At 40.3% G+C, this 20,262-nt stretch overlaps 2 protein-coding genes across 3 annotated transcripts; both read left to right on the forward strand.

Moving 5' to 3' along the window:
- Positions 1-1,178: 1,178 nt before the first annotated feature.
- Positions 1,179-16,233, forward strand: LOC136778862 (transient receptor potential cation channel subfamily V member 5-like). 2 transcript variants are annotated; one of them, XM_066735997.1, is made up of 13 exons: positions 1,179-2,046; positions 2,117-2,342; positions 4,367-4,482; positions 4,983-5,219; positions 8,225-8,376; positions 10,357-10,573; positions 11,219-11,380; positions 12,062-12,259; positions 12,332-12,441; positions 12,720-13,024; positions 13,107-13,361; positions 13,774-14,032; positions 15,584-16,233. In XM_066735997.1, the coding sequence occupies exons 1-13, from the start codon at positions 1,222-1,224 to the stop codon at positions 15,756-15,758; spliced, it is 3,237 nt and encodes a 1,078-aa protein (XP_066592094.1). In that variant the 5' UTR covers positions 1,179-1,221; the 3' UTR covers positions 15,759-16,233. The 2 variants fall into 2 exon arrangements, with proteins under 2 accessions (XP_066592094.1, XP_066592095.1); XM_066735998.1 differs by lacking the exon at positions 15,584-16,233 and having other exon boundaries at positions 13,449-13,797.
- Positions 16,234-17,247: 1,014 nt separating this feature from the next.
- Positions 17,248-19,956, forward strand: LOC136778818 (venom allergen 3-like). The gene is made up of 7 exons (XM_066735946.1): positions 17,248-17,303; positions 17,399-17,569; positions 17,641-17,768; positions 18,419-18,550; positions 18,734-19,080; positions 19,159-19,223; positions 19,768-19,956. Exons 1-7 carry the CDS (start codon positions 17,286-17,288, stop codon positions 19,954-19,956), a joined length of 1,050 nt encoding a protein of 349 aa, XP_066592043.1. The 5' UTR covers positions 17,248-17,285.
- Positions 19,957-20,262: the final 306 nt, after the last annotated feature.

Below are 20,262 nucleotides of genomic sequence, written 5' to 3' on the forward strand. Positions count from 1 at the left end.
CGAGAGAGCGCAGCGTTATCATCACCAATGCAGATTTATGTATGGTGCGCGCGTTTGCGTGGAAACTTTGCAGGAGCGGGAGATGCATGTGACAAGCGAGGCGTCAACGGAGCAAAAATTGCATTGGGAATCGAGGGTGTGAGCTTAGCCGTCACCCAGTGACCCTATGGTACCTTGCAGTACCAGGCACTGTTTATGGATTGCAGGGCGTACCGCGTTGCTATAGCGCAAAACTTTCTTCGAACGAGCCTCCCACACAGGGTCTAAGTTAAACCGAAGCCACGTATCAATGTAGTTTGTCAGGAGAGACGACTCGCGTAGCTGTCCTCGAATGTGCTTCCATTGGTCGAAAACTGTATCTGCATGTATATAGTTGAATCGAGACCGAGGAACAAGAGGAACATTGTTCGGTGTGTGTGCCCGTATCGCTGTCCTCGATGTCGCGCAGGCAGCTTTGGTTGCGATTGGGATGTCGAAGGACGGTCGAAGGGACGGGGAGAAAGGGGTGAGAGAGGGGGGAGAGTATAAGGAACAATGCACTTGTTGTAAAAGTGGTGTTCATCGTGGGATACGGATGATCGAGGATTTGGAATAACGTTGCGTCCAACCGGGTTTGACCTTGAACATGCGAATACGGGAAAGACTGCGATCAGCCGGCTATAGAGGGAGTGTGGGATATCGCCTGAATGGATAACGCTCGCTCGTTTCGTAGCCACGCGAGCGCCGGATCGATCGTGGATCGTACACGATCAGCGAGGAGCGAAGATCGGCGACTCCCGAATCGCTCGTCGAAATACAAAAACTGTGCATTCACGGCGCAAGGGAGCTGTCGTGCAACAACCTTCCGAGTCGTATACCGAGCCACTATTGGCTTCGGTCGAATACCATTTCTGGCCGACTCGTGCTATATCGTTATATATACACGACGCTCTTACGAAAAGGCCCGCACCGTGAATACATGTACGGATTACTATAGGATGCGCTGAGTTTGATCGCGTGATCAGCGAGGACCAGCGCGCGTTGCATTCGTCAAATTTCGAAAACAGTGTTCTGGTAGCGCAACGGATTCCTCGTGCACTCCCCAGTATCCTTCTTTTCGAGTTCGTCAAATGCCGTCGCTCGCTGATGCAAAACGCGCCGTAAGGTTCGATGCTCTTTCGAAAGAAACGAATCACGAGGATGGAGGTCATGGAACCTTACGACGCGTCGAGTAATGCCTGAATGGGTAACGCATGCACGTGTCGTGGACTGGGGGGCAGTCAGGTGAACGCTGGTTCGATTCTGGATCGTGTGATCAGCCAAGCGAGCAACGAGGATCAGTGCCTGTTGTATCGCTTGGCGAATTACAAGAAAGGTGGCGAGCTGATAGAGTCTTACAATCAGGGGGGACAGTCCGAGGTGGAGAAGTTGATGAGGGATCAATTCGGGGTCCTGATGTACGCCGACGGGAAAGGTCGAACGATCAATCGAGCGGAGTACCTGAGGTGGAAATTTCGCGATCTCGAACAAGTGGTGTTGCCAATAGAGGCCAGTTTATCGCGCTTCGATCCACTGGCTCAGTGGAAGGATCACGAGGCTTGCTGGCAGATGCAGTACAGAGGATCCTTGGGCGAGAGTCTGCTGCACGTGTTGATCATATGCGACACGAGGCTACACACGAGGATAGCACGCACGTTGTTGAAGTGTTTTCCTCGATTGGCGATCGACGTGGTGGAGGGCGAGGAGTATCTAGGAGCCAGTGCACTTCACCTGGCGATAGCTTATAACAACAACGAGCTGGTGCAGGACCTCGTGGAGGCGGGTGCGATAATCTCTCAAAGGGCCATCGGCAGCTTCTTTCTGCCACGTGATCAGCAAAGACTGCATCCAGCCAGAAGCACCGATTACGAAGGTTTGGCCTATCTCGGCGAGTATCCGCTCGCTTGGGCAGCTTGCTGCGCCAATGAGAGTGTTTACAATTTGCTCCTGGACTCGGGGGCCGATCCCGACGAGCAGGATTCCTTCGGGAATATGATTCTTCACATGGTTGTCGTCTGCGACAAGCTGGTACGTAGTCAGGTTTGGCTAGGTGAGTCTGGAATCGGAACGTCCTCGTTATACACACGTACACGCACAGGATATGTTCGGGTATGCCTTGAGACATCCGAAGCTGCCGGCTAGAAACGGAATAGCCAACGCTGCTGGCCTGACCCCATTGACCCTTGCCTGCCAACTGGGACGCGCCGAGGTCTTTCGAGAGATGCTGGAACTATCCGCGCGAGAATTCTGGCGCTACAGTAACATCACCTGCTCGGCGTACCCTCTCAATGCACTCGACACGCTGCTGCCTGACGGTAGAACAAGTACGTCGTAATAAGCTAATCGAATTACACGCGGCTTTCCAATCGTCAACCGTAGCTACTTTCCTACTTACCTTGCGACGCCACAACGTCCCAGACCCAACCTTCCCTCACCCGAGCCGACTCCATCCGATCTCAGAGTTTCGTCATCCTGCAACACTTGTATACAATATGCGCGAAATCAAATTTATTCTTTGCACGGCGATAGGCTGGAATAAACAAACATGGGGTCGTTATCTCTGAAAAAAAAAAACGGCTTTGGTCGCTTTGATTCGCTTGCTTGAGGTATGCGTGCATACTGTAGTGTATATACGTATGTACCATCAACCGTGAGCTTGCTACAGTATAAATTCAGGAGGAACAGGTCGCTGAACGATGCAATTACGGACATTTAACAAAGTTTTGAGATTAGCCACGAACGTGGATCGTAGTCGGAATGGGAGCTAGCGTTTCATTTAGTTTCGGACCATCCATTATCCTTCCGCAGCTCGCTGATGTCATCCAAAAAGGGAGAGAGGGGATGGAAAGAGAGAGAGAGAGAAATCGGGAAGTAGATAGTAACGCCATTCCTGCAGGGAGAACTTTTGCCTCTGAGCCCTTCCCCCCCCCCCCTACCCCCTCCTCTCACTTTAGCCATTGGACCAAACGAAAAGGGACGTACCCTGTTTAATCACTCCATCGAGTCCTGCCACTTTGCCCATCGGATCTGAGCTTTCGCACCCTAAAAATATTCAAGCAAAATCTACCAATTTTCTCTCGTGAAATCTTTTTTCTCCATATTACACGCACATGTGTGCGTCCGTACCTCGCGCGCAAAGCCAAATTCTCGTCAGTTTGGAATTGCAAGGGTCCCGCGGGATTTCCCCTTTCCCGAGCGGTAGCAGGTGTTTAACGCGCCTTGTCGAATGGAGAAAATTCGTTACACGGCAACGAAGATCGATGAGAGCGCCGCGACAAGCGACGGTTTCTCTCGCAAACACGCCTTTCCACGCAGAGAGCTCCCAAATTTCGTCCCCCCCCCCCCCCCCCCACTCCCTACCGCCTGTCTTACGTACTTTAACATTCCTATTTTATCGTGTACTTATTTCCTTTTATAGTTCCTCGAAATCGATCGAGAACTGGTAAGGTTCGAATTCGAAAACTCTCTCTCTCTCTCTCTCTCTCTCAACCGATTCGGTCGGTCCTGTGGCGCCCTCGGTACTTTCGCCGCTTCCTTCAGCAGAGAAAAGAGGCTCGTCTTCAACGTCGCTACGAGCGATTAAAACATTCGCATTTAGGTGCAAATGCGAAGCACGATTGTTATTACGCGCAGTGGAAAGTTGCTTTATATTTGCTCTGCGAAGTGTAATAACTTTAAAGCTTGTTAATGACGTCATAAATGAGATTTAAGCAAGTTTCGATGCGAAAGGAAAGCAGCTAATAACGCTTTTAGCCTCGAGCTGGACTTTTTTGCATCGGTTAGCTGGAAGTGGACGGAACAGATGTCGCACTTTGGCCATAGCTATGAATATGACGATGCGCCCGGCTGATAGGTCGGAGAGAGGAGAAATGTCCGCGTCGGGAAAACTTGTGCAACGCTGTTCCAGAGTCGGCTATAATTACGAGCTGCGGTAACGGCTCCACGCGTTAGCAACTTGGTAGATCCACCGAAAGTTCCATGGTTTCATCCGCAGACTAGCCCCTAGAGTTCATATCGTATTATCCAAAATTGATAAGCGGAAGGCTGTCTTCATCTTCCACTCGCAAACATTTCACTCAATTTAAAAAGTCGCGATCACTCTTTATCCCTTATACACGTATCGAAATTCAAACTTATTATCATGCAGCAAAAATCTGATTCCTTCGCTTACCTCGTATTCCTAACCTGTAAAAAGTGTATTTTGAAACTCAACACTCTCCATTATAAACAATATCAAAGAGCATCGCACTTTGACACAGAATCCTAACGTCAAATTATGCACGTCAAAGTAATATAACGCAAAATTCTGATTCTGTCGCTTACTGTTTTATTATTTGACATTTTGTAGACTGGAACTCTGCTCTTTTCATCATTTTAAACGGTACCAAAGAAGAACACTTGGATATGTTGGATGGTGGCATCATTCAACGACTTCTGGAAGAAAAATGGAAAACCTTCGCTCGGGTATATCTGTAATAACACCGAGTTCCATTTTTCGCCAAGCCCTGAGAGATAAGCGATAATCAACAACTCCGAATGGTCCATTCGCAATCGAAATCGGTGGAAATTCGTTGATATTCCGATTGATCGAGTGCACAATCCACGTATATATTTCACACATACATGGGTATATCGAGTAGCGTCTAGTGATCGCAAACAATTATGGGAATTATTTCAAGTCGGCCAATAAAGCTGCTGATTACGAGTGATTTTGAAACGATGGCCATTCAACTTACGCTGTGCCACGATTGATTGCAATTACCAGTCGATTGGTATTCGGCGATATTTCACCAATTTCGTCGCGTCATTGCACTCGACACTTATGTGTATACCGTCCACATGGCAGACACGTGTTAAAAACGTTTTAGGCGCGTTTCTCGACAATGTCAGCTTTGCATCTTCGTTCCTCTCCGTATAATAATGATTTTCGCGAAGAAACAAAAATGAAAATATTGATTTTTCAGTTACAGTTCTTGAAGAGGTTGATAATTCTCGTGTTCCATCTGATATCGCTATCGTTGGCCGTGTACATGAGGCCCGACGACGTCGACGCCGAGCTGCTCAAGTGGCCGGAGGAGGCAACGGACGTGGCACGCTCTTTGGCCGAATGCGTGACGGTTTTGGGCGTCCTCAGCTACATTCTCGTTCAGTTGGGTGGCGAACTCGTCAACATTGGATTGCTCTCGTTCCTCAAGCAGCTAGTACGCCCCTTCTCTCTTTTACTCGTTTTCATATTTACTTGCTTTTCGTTCAAATCTCCCCCCCCCCTCCCCCCCCCCCCCCCCACTCACTTTACGAGGTTAGCTTCATCGAAAAGAGAGTAGCGAATCCGACCGAAGAAACTCGGTATTATTCGCCCGATAAAACAATCCTCCGACCGAGTCTGAGAGGAAAATTTGTATTCGGATGGCAGCGAGCCGCACGAACGAATGGTCCAAGCCGAATATAATGGGGAATAATAAGAAGCGGAGAGACTGCGAGAGGACTGCTCTTGACACTCGCAACGGAAAATAAATAATTATGACTCGGGCGCGTGTAACCGTTTTCGGTTCCATTTTTTTGCACCAGATGGCCATATCATTCACTCGGTATAATTCGACTCGGCCTGTAATATTGATTTAAAGCGGCCATTGGAAACATTGTCACGATCGCGTTAATCGCAATTGCGATCCACCACCATAGGGAATATTTTAATACATTTTTCCTTCTGTCAATGAAATTGCGCAATAGTCAATGACGGATATTATTACGGATTAAACGTGTTTGATCGAATATCTCGTTCCGCCCGTTATATCGATACTGCTGAAAAGTGCAGTCCACGATCGATAAACGAATTTGTCGGATTAATCTCTTCTGCATCCTCCCTCTGGATTTTTTGTTTACGTTGCTCAAGCCACTGTTGCTTTTATCGCGGAGTGCGTGGTTCGTACTGCGAATACCTCCTGTAAAGGACAATGTCACTTCTTTCGAGGCTATAAAGCATAAATTCATCGGTTTTACAAGCCACGCACACACACACACACACACGCGCGCGCGCGCGCACACACAAACACTCGGTCTAGTGAACTGTAACGCTTTACGAGATCTGGACGATCGTGACACGCTTTGCTGCAGCGATTTAAAGCCAAATGTTTCAGATCTCAATATCGTTTTCCGCTTTATTCGCATTTGTTAGCGCTACGACAGTATTTCCATTTACAAGCCAGCTATTAATAAAATGTTGCATGCGCATACCTGCAATACTTTTTTCCCGTAACGCGTAATTGGCGAATAATCCTATCGAAATTAATTAAACGCGATTGAACGGTGCGAGTATTCCACGTTGGAGAAGAAGCGAAGAAAAACAATGCAATTTCTCCCTTAAATATTATTCATAGATCTGACTACGGGTAAGCCCTCGAGCGTTATACTATGCTATATATATACTATAGCATTATAGCAGGTAAGCTGGCGGAAACGCGCGTTATGCAATTTTTTCATGTGCAAAGTTGGATACGAGTTTCTTCTTACGCGAATAGTACATTTTCTTATCGCGAAATTGTTTGATTTATCAAAATGGACGAACGTCCTGTGTACTCGGACACTCGTTATAAATTACTGTCCAAGCGTGAATAATAAATTTTTTGCTCGACTTTATTCAACGTGTTCTTATGATAATAGTGACCAAAACAGTGTGCAAAGTCCCAGGTATATCCTCGGCATATACCAACTTCCGCCTTAACTGTTTTTCGATATATTAAATATACACGTGATACCATGAAATGTTTTGTAAATAAAATTGCAGTCGAATCATATAAATACACTCATAATTCGCTTATACGTTTGCGGAGGCATCAATAGCGTAAATAAATAAACTGAAATGAAAGAAATTACAGTGAATTCCGTGGATGTAATTATAAACCGTATAAAAGGATACAAAGGATATCTGTTGGGAATGTATTATTCAAATTCCGATTATTTCACCTTCATCCATATTTTTTTGGCTCAGCAAAAAGACTTCCGATTCCTTCCGCCGCTCTAAAAGTGATCTTAAACGATTCTTGGGAAAATATTCGCAATTGGAACTCTTGGGCTGCTATTCGTTTTGGGTGTTCGATTGTCAGGAAGGTTGGGGCTCCCGAAGAGACGTAGAGGACAAAACTATCGTGGAATGATCGTACTTATCGGAAATGACTAATTATGGGAGTCGTGGAACGACCGTTTATAATTACAGGCATCGGATCAATAACGACCTACCACTGGTATATATATATATATAGCATTGCACTGGGACAACGTAATCTGCACTGTTGCGCCGTTCAGCACGATCGCGCATTATCCGTGCGATTGTTAATATTAATTTCATCTTGAGCAAAATGTCATTGACGGATTTAAAACCTCCCTGAAAGACGCTTCATTCAACGCTATATTTAGACTAGGCTGCTATACTTGCGAGGAACGTATTATCCACGTGTTTGATACGTCATTGACGGATCCGCGCTAAATACTCGAGAGGAGAAATTCTTATAATTCTGTTTCTTTATTTATATTTTTACTAAAGAAAGAGCTTAATTTATAATCATTAAATTGAATAAAATATTTACAATATTGATATAATATTTTGTTTTTAAAGAAGATTTTGTTACAAATTATTATATTCTATATATAGCTAAGATTAATATACTTTTTCCTCTCAGTGTTTGAACTGGTTAACAGTAATTATTATTATTTTATATATTTGTGCTTAAAGCGTTGTTGTTTGTAATGATATTTTAAATTGTTAGTACTTCTAACAATATTAATATTGATCAGTTAAATTCTTCTTTTAAGCTTTTTGTCTAATAAAAATATCTCGTTAAGGTATTTTTGCTATTTTAGCAGTAATATATTACAGTTTTAATCAGAAAATATTATTTAAAAGGTATAATACAGCTTTATCCGCTAATCGATTATTTTCAATTTTAGGACATAATCAATTTTTCCGGATGTCAGTTTAAATATACCATCCGAATAAAAAAATTCCATAAATTCTTTAGAACGTTAAGTAAGTTCTTGTTAAAAATTTAGGCATTTTTTAGGTAAAGACGTTTTATTTTTGAACTTTGTCCTCTTGACGAGATATGGAATATAAATTTTTATTATAATCCTTTCCATTTAATTAATCTCACAATTTTAAGTTTCATTTTATAATGAATCTGGCATTTATAGCGAGATATTTTGATTGTAGACCCATGAACCTGCTAAATTCATATTCCTGATCAGCAATTTGTTGATCCTCGCGTGTATACCTTGTCGCTTGGCTGGGGATCGACACGCAGAGGACGCAATTTTGGTGGTTGCTGTTCCTGGTTCCTGGTTCCTGCTCATGTTTTTCGCTGGGTAAGTATAGCTCAACCTCAAGAATCGATGCAATAGCATATATATAGGAATGTCCTTGGTACATTCTGCATGGGAATGTACTGAGAATATCTCGATGTACCAAAGAGATTTTCAAGGACGAGGATATTTTTTCTTACATTTCGAACAATAATTACATCAGTGCAATAAAACTTTTATCCCATAATGATAATAATCACGAGAAAATAGTAATTAAATTAATGTAATAATTTCTTCCATTGCCAAGCACTTTACACGATTGAGCATTGCCGAGTTGAGTTCTTTCAGCAACATTTGCTACGATTTTTCTAATCCGCTCCCAGCATTTAAGTAAAATAAATTGCAAAAAAGGGGAGCTTTTGGGATAGAACTTTGTATTTGGAGAATTCGTTGACAATCGGCATAATTTATACCTCTCGTCAAGGGCTACTTGGAAAATACAGGAGAATCCAGTGGAAATGGGCGAAGTAGAGAAATTTATTTCGTTCTTTTTCCCCTAACTAATGGATACCCGTGGACGACGACACGTATAGGGCGCTAGATTGGATGCTAATAACAAAAACTAATCCTGTTAACAATCTTTGCCTACATTTTTTCTTGCGAAAATTATCTGTATTCTTTTATAAACATTTTTAGGAGAATAGAATACATTTTTAAAACTAATTCATAAGGCCGAATTTTGTATATATTAATATTTATTTAAAGTCATATTTCAACTTCTGCATGGCTTTTATACGTCGATCAGGAATAATTTTTACATGAGATACTTGTCTGAATATTAATAGCAAAAACTGTGATCTTGTTTGCTATTTTTCTTTCAAAAATCTCTGTAATTATTAATGAACACTCGTCTAAAATTATTTCATTCTTTTCCTCCTGCGAATACTAAATTCCACTGGACAATTCTTACATTATCCAGTGCTAAATTAGGCGTTAATGTCAGAAATGAATACTATTTATAATCTCTATCTATATTTTGTAACGAAAAGTCATAACCATTCTTCGACGAATCTCTGTATTTGTGTATCGACTTTTACAGAAGAAAAATACATATAGGCGTGCATAAATCAGCGATGGGATAATTTTACATTAGTCTTTTTTATCTCCAAGGATGAAATGTAAGAATTGGCCAATCCTGTTATTGATTTTGTAGACGATTCTTCGAGGGCTTTCTCGGCTATAACGAATTGCCAATACTTGCCTCTTATTCGGTATGTGTAATCGTGGATCAGACTGAGAGAAGGGGAGGGGGGTGGTTCTATAGGGTGGCTTAGCCACGATCGTAACGCAGCCAGGCAGGAACACGTAGCTGCTAGCCCCCTTCGACTCCCTCTCGACGAAAGATCGAAGATTTATGACCACTGCTAACCCTTGACAAGATAAGGTCACATATATATATATATATATATATAGATTAACGAGTCTCAACTATGTCCTTTGGACTAATGACAACTCAATCGACGTATTTTCTCCAATATTCATAGTGTTGTCTATTTAAAGTCCTTCCATTCATCGTTAACAAATTTTGATCTTTATTAAACTATATATATTAAAAAGAAAATTGTTTTTACGAATATTTTTCAAAACGTAAATCCTTTGGTATTATAATTTTCTTATTTTATTAGTTATGCAATATTAACCCTCATTACAAATGATATTTTAATATTGAATAATATAATGAAATAGAAATAAATCTTATTGAAAGATTAAGTTTTTTTTTAAGTTATCCATTCGACAAGGTCCTTATTACTAATTGTGTGGCATTAATTAATATTAGGAGTGATATTTTTATAGTGAAATGTATAATAAAAAAGAGTATGATTCTTATTGTAAAATTTTTTTGATTTTTAAAGAGCCATTCGTTTGACGAGATCGTTAAATTATTAATAGTGCGACATTAATTGATATGCGAATGACAAATTTATTGTAAAATGTATAATAAAAACAAAGGATTGCTTATAGTGATATTTTCTGACTTTGCAGAGCCATCCGTTTAACAGGACCGTTCGTAACGATGGTTTACAGTATGATAACTGGAGATATGCTGACTTTTGGAATGATCTACACGGTGGTGCTATTTGGATTCTCCCAGTCATTCTATTTTTTGTACAAAGGCTTCCCGGGTGTGAAATCAACGCTCTACAGTTCCTACCACTCGACCTGGATGGCGTTACTCCAGATCACCCTGGGCGATTACAGCGTAAGCTCTTCGTAAATCACTCGTGGTGCAAATATGATTTTTCTGTTAGTCGACGCCTTCGTTGCACGTGAAACGGACTCTCTCCAATTTCTATGTATATTTGCTACCTGGAGCAACGAATCTAGGTGCATTGGTGTAAGGGAGGAGCCAAAAATGTTACCATTCGAGGGACCAAATTTTATATTCACCACTGTTCGTATTAGTTCCCTGAAGGAAGTTCTTGAAGTATATTAGGATTGTGCTATTCGGACATGCTTTTTATACTTTCGATAAATAATTATGTTTTATGATTGAATAATTAATTGTTAAATTGTTAAAACGTGTTAAGGAACAATAGAAAATTAATTATTCAATTGTGTTAAAGAATTTATTTTCTTCCAGATTTAAAGTATGTCCGACGAGTGCAGTTTGTGAATACACTGCAAGAATCTCCTTAAGTCTATTGTTTAGCAATTTTAATAAAATTTTCCCTGTTTCTCACTTGCACCATCCGATAGACGTTCAAAGTTGTATTTTTTCATTTTTAGTGTCTCGTGATTGGTTGATGTTGATTAAAAGCTTCGCAAATTATGTCATAATCTATTTTTTCCATTAGCTCCAACGTTCGAAAATTCTAACATTTGTGCAAACTTGTTGGTTCCTCAGTACTCGGATCTCAGTTACACAACGTATCCGAATCTGAGCAAAACGGTATTCGCCATTTTCATGGTCCTCGTACCAATTCTCTTATTGAACATGCTGATAGCTATGATGGGTAATACTTATGCTCACGTGATCGAGCAGAGCGAAAAAGAGTGGGTTAAGCAGGTACGTAACTATATACAGGGTGCCCCACGCACGATGGCCACGACAATTGACAATACCATCGGATAGGGGACAAAAATAAAAGTAAAAAAGTTGTAAAAACTTTTTTGCTAGCACCTTTAGTTAAAAAATTATTTGCAATTAAAGATTATCGATGACAGTAGCCTTTCTTAAAGAGAAAGATTGTTTTGGTCGCATTATAAAGCCAAAAATGCTCAGATTCTGTGAATTAAAATACTAAGAAAAATACAAAACCAAACATTCACTCGAGTCTATGGTGTGTTTATGTTTTGATTGTTTTTATGGCGTTCGCACTCGAAACTGCCGATCGGCCTTTAACCACTTCAATAGGCTCAAGTGGATGTTTGGCTTTGTGCTTTTCTTAGTAGTTTAATTCACAGAATCTTAGCATTTTGGCCTTATAACGCGACCAAAACAACCTTCCTCTTTAAGAAAGGCTACTGTAATCTAGAATCTTTAAATGCAAATAACTTTTTAACGAAGAGTGCTAGGAAAAAAGTTTTTACAACTTTTTTACTCAGATTTTTGTCCCCTATCCGATGGTATTGTCATGACCATCGTTCGTGGGACACCTTGTATATTTGTAAGTACAATAAATAATGAAATAATTTATAATCAAAAGCATAGAAGTTTTCACACATTATTAATGCGAATTTAACGCAGTGGGCGAAAATCGTGGTGTCGTTGGAGCGCGCCGTTTCGCAGAAGGATGCTCACAATTATCTGCAGGAATACAGCATTAAGCTGGGTCCTGGGGATGATCCAAACAACCCCGCGTCGGAGCAGAGGGGCGTTATGGTGATCAAGAGCAAATCGAAAACTAAAGCCAAGCAACGGAAAGGCGCCGTGACAAATTGGAAGGTGAGGCCAATGCCGGCTTTCTATTTTCATCCAGATCCTCCATGAATAATTTAATAATGGACCTTGATACAGCGAGTGGGGAAAGTGACGATCAACGAGCTGAGAAAACGAGGAATGACCGGGGAGGAGCTACGAAGAATAATGTGGGGCCGAGCGTCATTTTCCACGCCAGTGCGCTCGAGGTTTGGCAATTTTATCGATTGCGTGTAGCGCGCACGTGTCAGAAACGTTCCTGGAACGTGTCAGGAACGTTCCAACGTGTCAAAATGATTGCTGGCACGTTCCACAACGTATCCGACGCTGCACCAGCTTCTATGGATGGCGCTGTAACGGTATCTCGCTATATGTACCAATGTTATATAGTTGCGTTAGCCGTTACTATACCGTTGCAGCAGCAGAAGTAGTTGGTTTGCCTTACGAATCTGACGATGATTCAATGCAATTGAACGATCTCCCTCAGCCCGAACGTCGGTCAGGCCGAAGTTTCCGCGGTTACGGCTGGTTTTGGGGATGCCTTGACTGCGGCCCTTGACGTCATGACGTTTGCTCATGACCTCGATATATCAGCCGTCACGGAAGGTATACCCACCAACTGCGAATCGAGACAGATCAACAGGCCGAAATCTCAGCAGGATCCCCAGAAAGCCATCCGTCAGTCGCAAACACCCCAAAATCTCAATCAAACCGAATTAACGAAACCTACGAACGTCGTGGAGACACCTACACAGACTGTGCTCGATATAAATGAGATCAACGCCAAGAAGAGTAAGCCTCCTTCCAATTGCTATGCTAACTTCTTTCCTTTCGTACGATTTCTACTTTTTTCAACGAGAATTCGTTTTTAAAGACGCGGAATCGAGGAACACCGAGGACCCTCTACTCCAATTGGTACTCATGGCGGAAACAACGGGGGATTCTGAAAACTTGCTAACCGTCGCTAGAACCGCAGCGACATCTGCTCGAATCACCGAGAAGCACGTCGATCCATCGATACTTGAAAATTTCGTCATGACGAAGCTTCCCCCCTCCAAATGCGACAAATCATCCACGGTTAAGAGAAAACAATACCTCGCGGAATCCAGCGACAACGATTTCTATGCTGGTACGAAATTTATTCTGGACATATTAGTATTTAGCTTCTTCTTTCTTCTGACCGGTGTCTCGTATCATTGTCAAGTTTTTGATGCAGAAACGTGTTTCGAACGAGAGTGTAAACATTGCTCGGAGAGTGAGTGCTGTAAATGATTGGAATATGCTTGTTATTGTCGAGGTTTACTGGGAAACACGCTACATGGAACTTACGAACGTCAAACATAGGACGGTGTGATTGTTGATATTTGCCAACCGAGGCCATGCAGCCCCTCGTGTAAATACGTGCATAAACAAATTCTGCAGTTAGGCTTAATATTTTCAATAGAAAACTCGACGTTTATTGAATTAGCAGCTACGAGGCTTCTTAAGCGTTTTATGTTCGGTTTACTCGACTCTTCTTTTGTGTTTCTTTTATGCAACAGACGACAATTTACTGGGAGTGGAGGCACGAATGCGGAGGATCAAATCAGCCAGTAACAGATTGATGAAGAAAAACCAGCATTGTGACGGTTACGACGATTCGGCGTCTTCGACGTCCGGCGACTTGAATTCGGAGAAGCCAACGTCGACCCGTAGGAAACAGTCCAATTTTTTTGGATTTATCAAACCTGAGAGGAGCGACGCTCCTATCGAGAGTCCGGATAAAGGTCGGAAGACCCGGCCGAAAACAGCGAGAAACAGGTGATAAACGGAGCTTTGCGAGAACCTAAAAATTTAGGGGGAAAAAATCCTAAAATATTAATATTCTCCCTTGCAACAATTCCAAGCACTCAAAAATTTCGAAAAAATTCAGATTCTCAATTTTTCACGAAGAACATATTCTAGAAAAATTAATGTCAAATTTCAGAAAATATACGAGAGTCTCGATCGTTGAGAATATGAAGCAAAATGAAGAAATAAGGGGATTTTGCCAGTGTTGCTTTTTTCGGATCGATCCGGGAATACGTTTTACGCGACGCTTTCACGTGTCGATAAGAAAGGCGTATAACACTCAATGGTTTTAATTATATCAGCGACACAGATAGGATTGGCGCGAAGTGGAAACTCGATATTGACTTGGAGAGACGTCGACGCCAGACTTACTTGAGATTTACCGAAGCGTTTAATCACGCGTCGACTAATACCTCGTATACCGACTTTTCAACCGCGCTGCTTTGGATTTCTCGCAAATATTAACAACGGGCAAACAACGCTCAATGCGCGTCCAAATTTACACAAAGCTTCCTAAACTTTTCGAGATAGTATACATTTGTATATAGAGTATATATGATTAAGAAGAAATGACCTTTTTCTTAAAGCAGAATCCTATACGAATGTATATTCATGAGGAATAATCCAATAGCTATTCGCGATCGATAAATTCGTCAATATGAAATTCCTCGATATCGTCCAACAAAGAAAAAGTGTTTTGTGTTTTATTTATCCATCTCTGTATACGACCGATCACGTACATACTACACTTCAGCTACTTTTTTCTATTATATTGGAAATGACAGGGATGTCTTGGAAAATGATGTATAGCCCTTGCAGCCAAGAGCGTAAATCAATGTACGCGTGTCGTTTGAAATTTTCTTCTCTCTACTCCCCCCCCCCCTCCCCCTCCCCAACCCTTCCTCCCACCATCACACCCCCCTTAGAAAGACCCCCACCGCATATTAAGTCCTCTCTTTCATGCGAGACGTATACACCTGTATAGCTTTATATTATACAAGGTGTCCTGTAAATTTGCACAAATTTGAATATTATTGAAACAATGCTTTTCTTATTAAACGTGCTTCGAGGTTATTTCAAGGACTCGGAAAACTAATAAAATTTGTTTCTTCATGATTTTTGTTTTGTTTTTTTTTAATCCATTAGAATATTTGTCTGTCGATAGTGAAGCACGTTATTACAATATTTTGGAAAATCTTGAAATAATCTATGAGGTTTAAATTCAAATCAATAATTGCTTGTTTAGAATATTTTTCAAGGTCACTTCATTGTAATAAAAACGATTTTTTACAATAATTTTACAGAAAATGTTTTCTCTGCATAAATATTAAAGTTTCAAACAATTACATGGTATTTTCTGCACAGAGTATAAAACTGATTTATCTGGATTTATGGGACACCCTGTATGTATCAGAGCTTTGTATGTATAAAATCGTTAAATGATGGAGCAGCGACGTGATTGGTTTTTAAGGGAATTTGAAAGATTTTCATGGAAAAATTGATACACGTACGTGTGCACAGAGTTTCACCGAAGGAGCTGGAAGGAAATAATGCAGAGGGACCGATCGAACAGAAGAAGAAGCTCGCTTCGTCACCTAACTCGCCCACGGATCCACTGGAGCCTTGGAGTACGCGGGGCATTCAAGATATGAACTCGATTTTGGCTTGGAAAGAAGCAGCCCCGGATAGTCTCTAACACACTGGAACTATCCCTATACTGTGTATATATATAATTATTTATTTGTTGATCTCATTATTCAAAAGTTTTGCAAAAAATATTCGATTTTAATATTATATACAGAGCCTCGCAAATATTAACTCTTAAGTGCATGATTTTAAATCGTAAGTTTCATATTATTAAATATAAATTCTAAATACATATTAAAGTGTATTTTTGCTAGTTTTCGTGTGATGTAACAACAATTATGAAATCATAGTTATGCGAAAAATAAGGATTTTTAAAGTTTCTAAAAATATTCTTTCATACTTTTTTTAGTTAATTTTCAATACACTAAATTGGATTTGAAATGTCATCACAATTATGGGTTGCCATCGACATATAAGACCAAAATTAGCGTGTCATCTGTTAAGGCATAATTGATAAAAAATTATATTAATAGCTTCGTGCTTCGAATTGATCGAACATTTTCGAGAACTAATATATTCACAGATTTAACAGAAATAAAGAGTTTTCTTAAAACGTTGGGATTATTATTTTCTTTGAGAACCTTTTGAAGCAAAGGGCGGAGCTTGGAAACTTTGGTTCTACAGGACGTAACGAATTTTTTATTACAGGGTGAAAAAAAAAGTTTGAGAAATTCGTAAAGAAGTGTAAGCAAGCGGTAAGTATTGGGATAACGGGGTAAATAAGTTTGCAACGAGGGACCGATTGAATGAAGCTAATTTTAAACTGCTTCTGTAACCGGAGCAGCTTCAATTTTTTATGTATTTTTCGCTCTTCCAGAAATAAATTATTAAACTTTAAAAACACATCTTGTAAGAGTCAAATCATATGAATATTTTCTTAAAAAATTCATCATTCATTTTATTTTTATACCAAACCATTTCGAATGTACAATTGGATAACACGAATGAATAATACAATCTACTTTTTATACTGTCTTCTATTATAGCAGCATACGTGTCTCTGTATTGATATAGTAAAATTTAAACTTATAATTGTACCAATCCTACTGTCCTCAAACTCCTCGAAATAAATGTTTGTAATATCCTGTGGAAGTCATGATCTGGCAAATCTACATCATACTCAGTGATGAGAAATTCTGGGATACCGCGACCCCCACTACACCTTCCTTACGCCTGAAAAATGGAGCTATGGTAGGGGACTCAAAACCCCGTGATACGACATAACAGATTGTACTACTACTTCTTAAAATTAAAACTACAAACGTTTTGCAAATGTTAGAAATTATTTAAATATTTCTATACAGACAAGTTCGAAGCACACTCCGATCGATAAAATATCGATAATCGAATAATAGAATAAAGATCGCGACTCTCTTCATTATTCAATTAATTTCATCAGGAATAAAAATTAGCTCCGTGACACAGTGAATAAAGTATGCTGATAAAAGTTTCATTATTTTTAGAGAAAGAAAGAGTTTTCTGGCTGTTGCTATTTTTTACTCGATTCAAATGGAGTATAACATTTATAACGAGGGAACACGAAGCCCGTTATTGTCGCTTGTGCCAGGACCATACCATGTGCTTGTATACTACGGTAAATACTGTCTTCGTAAATAAGATTCTCGTTGATTTATAGAATGGCACATTTATAATGGAGAGCAATAACAGGAGATATTTTTCAATCGACAGGACGACGAAGTGAACAACAGTTGCGAGCTGGAGGAACATCTCGAGCTGGATAACGAGGAGATTCGATTGATTTTGGACCATCACAATCATTATCGAAACCACATTGCTGGTGGAAAAGAGTTTCGTGGTGATTTGGGTCCACAACCAGCAGCTAAATACATGATGCAATTGGTGAACATTATTTTTCTCCAAATATCCATAAAAAAAAACAATATATAAATAAAGACACTCCTTTTTTTTAGACATGGGACGATGAACTGGCGTTCATAGCTCAGCATTGGGCAAATCAGTGTCGTTTATCGAGTAGGGACACATGTAGAGACGTAGGTGAGCTATCGACGAGTGTCCTCGTCGGAATTTTTTTATTTTTGTCACGCTGCAGAGTGGGAATCCCTTCGCTTCCATTTAGCCATATCCGCTGATAAGTTTATATCTTATCACAGGGTTTTACGTTGTGAACGAAGCTTGTTCCAACGGTCAGAGGCTCGCTTACCAACACCAATAATAATGTGTGATTTTTGTCTCAAGGTCAGCATCGTACGACGTCATTTTTAAGAGTGTTCTCGTGTAACTTTTACGAATTTCGTGCGTGGTGACGTTGATGCAAATGTAATATTTTTTATGTATTCGCCGATAAGAGGTTTGTGCACCGTGTCACACTCTTCTACGTTGTGAACGAAGCTTGTTTTGGTGGTCAGAAGCCTATACTCGTTGAAACGTCACCAATACCTTGCAGCTTTGCGAATGAAGCTTATTCCAGTGGTCCGAAACACGCCCACTAAGCCAATAATAAATTGATATCTTTCTCCCAAAGTCCCAGTGACCATTGACACTAAATTCGAATAATGTCTTCTCCCTTTATTCGTTAAAACTGATTGAAATGCATTTGCTCCATCCCACTAAGCCATATCGATCGATGCGTCGCTCGTACCTTATCACACGTTTCCACGTTGTGAACGAAGCTTGTCCCAGCGGTCTGGCCGAAACTCATCCGTTAATCCGTGTAATTCTCGCAGAAAGATTTGGCGTCTGTCAAAACGTGCACGCGGTGGAGATTGACCGGAAGGAAAAAATGTCGGGTTTGGAGATGATTCGGCTTCATATCGCAGCCTGGTACAATCAAGTGGAGTATTTTGATAATGCGAGGGTTGGGTAATGGAACTTTGATTTATTCAATTTTTGTACAGTGGCAATAGTGTAAATAATTATATAGCATTCATGTTGAATGTTTAATATCGATCCTCTCTTTGAGATGCTCTATTTTCAAGGCTATATATATATAGGCTCTTCCGGGGTCCTCAGGCTCTCCTTCGATTATCGAATTTCTGTTTTCAGGCTGGTGAACTTTGCCGAATGGAATCACTCGTCGTACATCCCACTCGCCTCAGCAAAGATCACTTACGTTGGCTGCGGTCGTGCCACTTACACGCTCAGCTTCTCAGAAATCCCACCGACGCCACACCTCCTACATTCACCCTTATACTTACCTTCCCCTCTATTTTTATCACATTCGATTCGCGATAATCCCCTTCCCTATCTGAGCTTCTCCAAACGAGTCGAGGTGCTCGTCTGCAATTATGGTCCCATTAATCGTAGTGGTCCTCGGGAACTCTACGAATTTGGAAAACCAGCCACTTGCCCACCGGGAACCCATACGAGTGCAGTGTACGAATTTCTTTGTAGTGAGTATACCATATATTTTTATTTTTTATTAGGGACAGTTTATTCCTTATATCGATTATAAAATAATTTTTCTTTAGCCAATAACAGTCTTGAATATCCATACGAGGGATCAAAGCCTGTAACTAAACTGGGAAAACAGAGGGTGAAGAATTTGTTCCAGTCTTCGAGAAGAAACACGGGTTCTTCCGTTGATTCGAGATTTACACTGAATTTTGTATTTCTGACAAGCTGCTGTTTTGCAATTTTAAGCTTTTTTTTATAATAAAAAGAACAAACAAACATTTTTAGATAATTTTTATTTTTCTCGGTTTTTGATTTGGAAAACCAACCCATTTGTTCAGTAGACAAACACACGAGTGAAATGTATTAATTTGCTCGTGGTAGTCGTTACATTTGTGTAATTTATGTGTACATGGATCACATAATTATATATCAATTTAAAATAATTTTCCTTCGACTAACGAGAAACTTGAAACTTGGAGCGAAGGATCAACACCAGTAGGTATAAATTGAGGATGAAGTAGATGAAGAATTGATGCAGTTTTCCAGAAGAAATCCTGCTTTTTTAGCTGATTCGAGCTTTACGCTGAACTCGATGTGTCGCGTATAAACTGTTTTACACTTTTAAGCATTTTTTGAATAAAAACAAAAACGAGCATTTGTGGCTGAATTTTTCTTTTTCACAGTTTTTAATTGTCCTATCGACTGATCCAGCTAGCGTTGCTGACATATTGCTTGGAAATCCGATTGCTCCAAACGCCAGTCATAGTCACAGTTGGAGAGTGACGAGTCTAATAATCTCCATGATAGTAACTGTCAATGCTCGGAGCTCGAATTGGAAACGAAATATTCAACACACTTTTATCACACAATGAATTTTCATCGAATTTAATAGTATCTAAATTTTTCATTTAGAAATTCCATAATTTTCTCTTTCATTCGATCACGAAATCTGTAAAACCATACTCACTGATAAATAAAATAATAAAAGTGACATTGAAAAGATAGAACCATTCCAGAAAAGTCTTTCAGTATTTCAAGATTTCTCATTCTATCCACTCGTCTATTTCATTTTCATATTTCTGCAAAAAACCTCTCACACTGATAATCTTGAATGCACCAACTTCTAAATAAGTAAGAAAAACTCGAGATTTATTAAACAATAAAACCCACTTGAATTC

This window comes from Prorops nasuta, unplaced genomic scaffold, assembly GCF_024137725.1.
Source record: "Prorops nasuta isolate Cenicafe-Biocafe unplaced genomic scaffold, Cenicafe_Pnas_1.2 PNAS00015, whole genome shotgun sequence".
In the NCBI taxonomy this organism is placed as follows: Eukaryota; Metazoa; Arthropoda; class Insecta; order Hymenoptera; family Bethylidae; genus Prorops; species Prorops nasuta.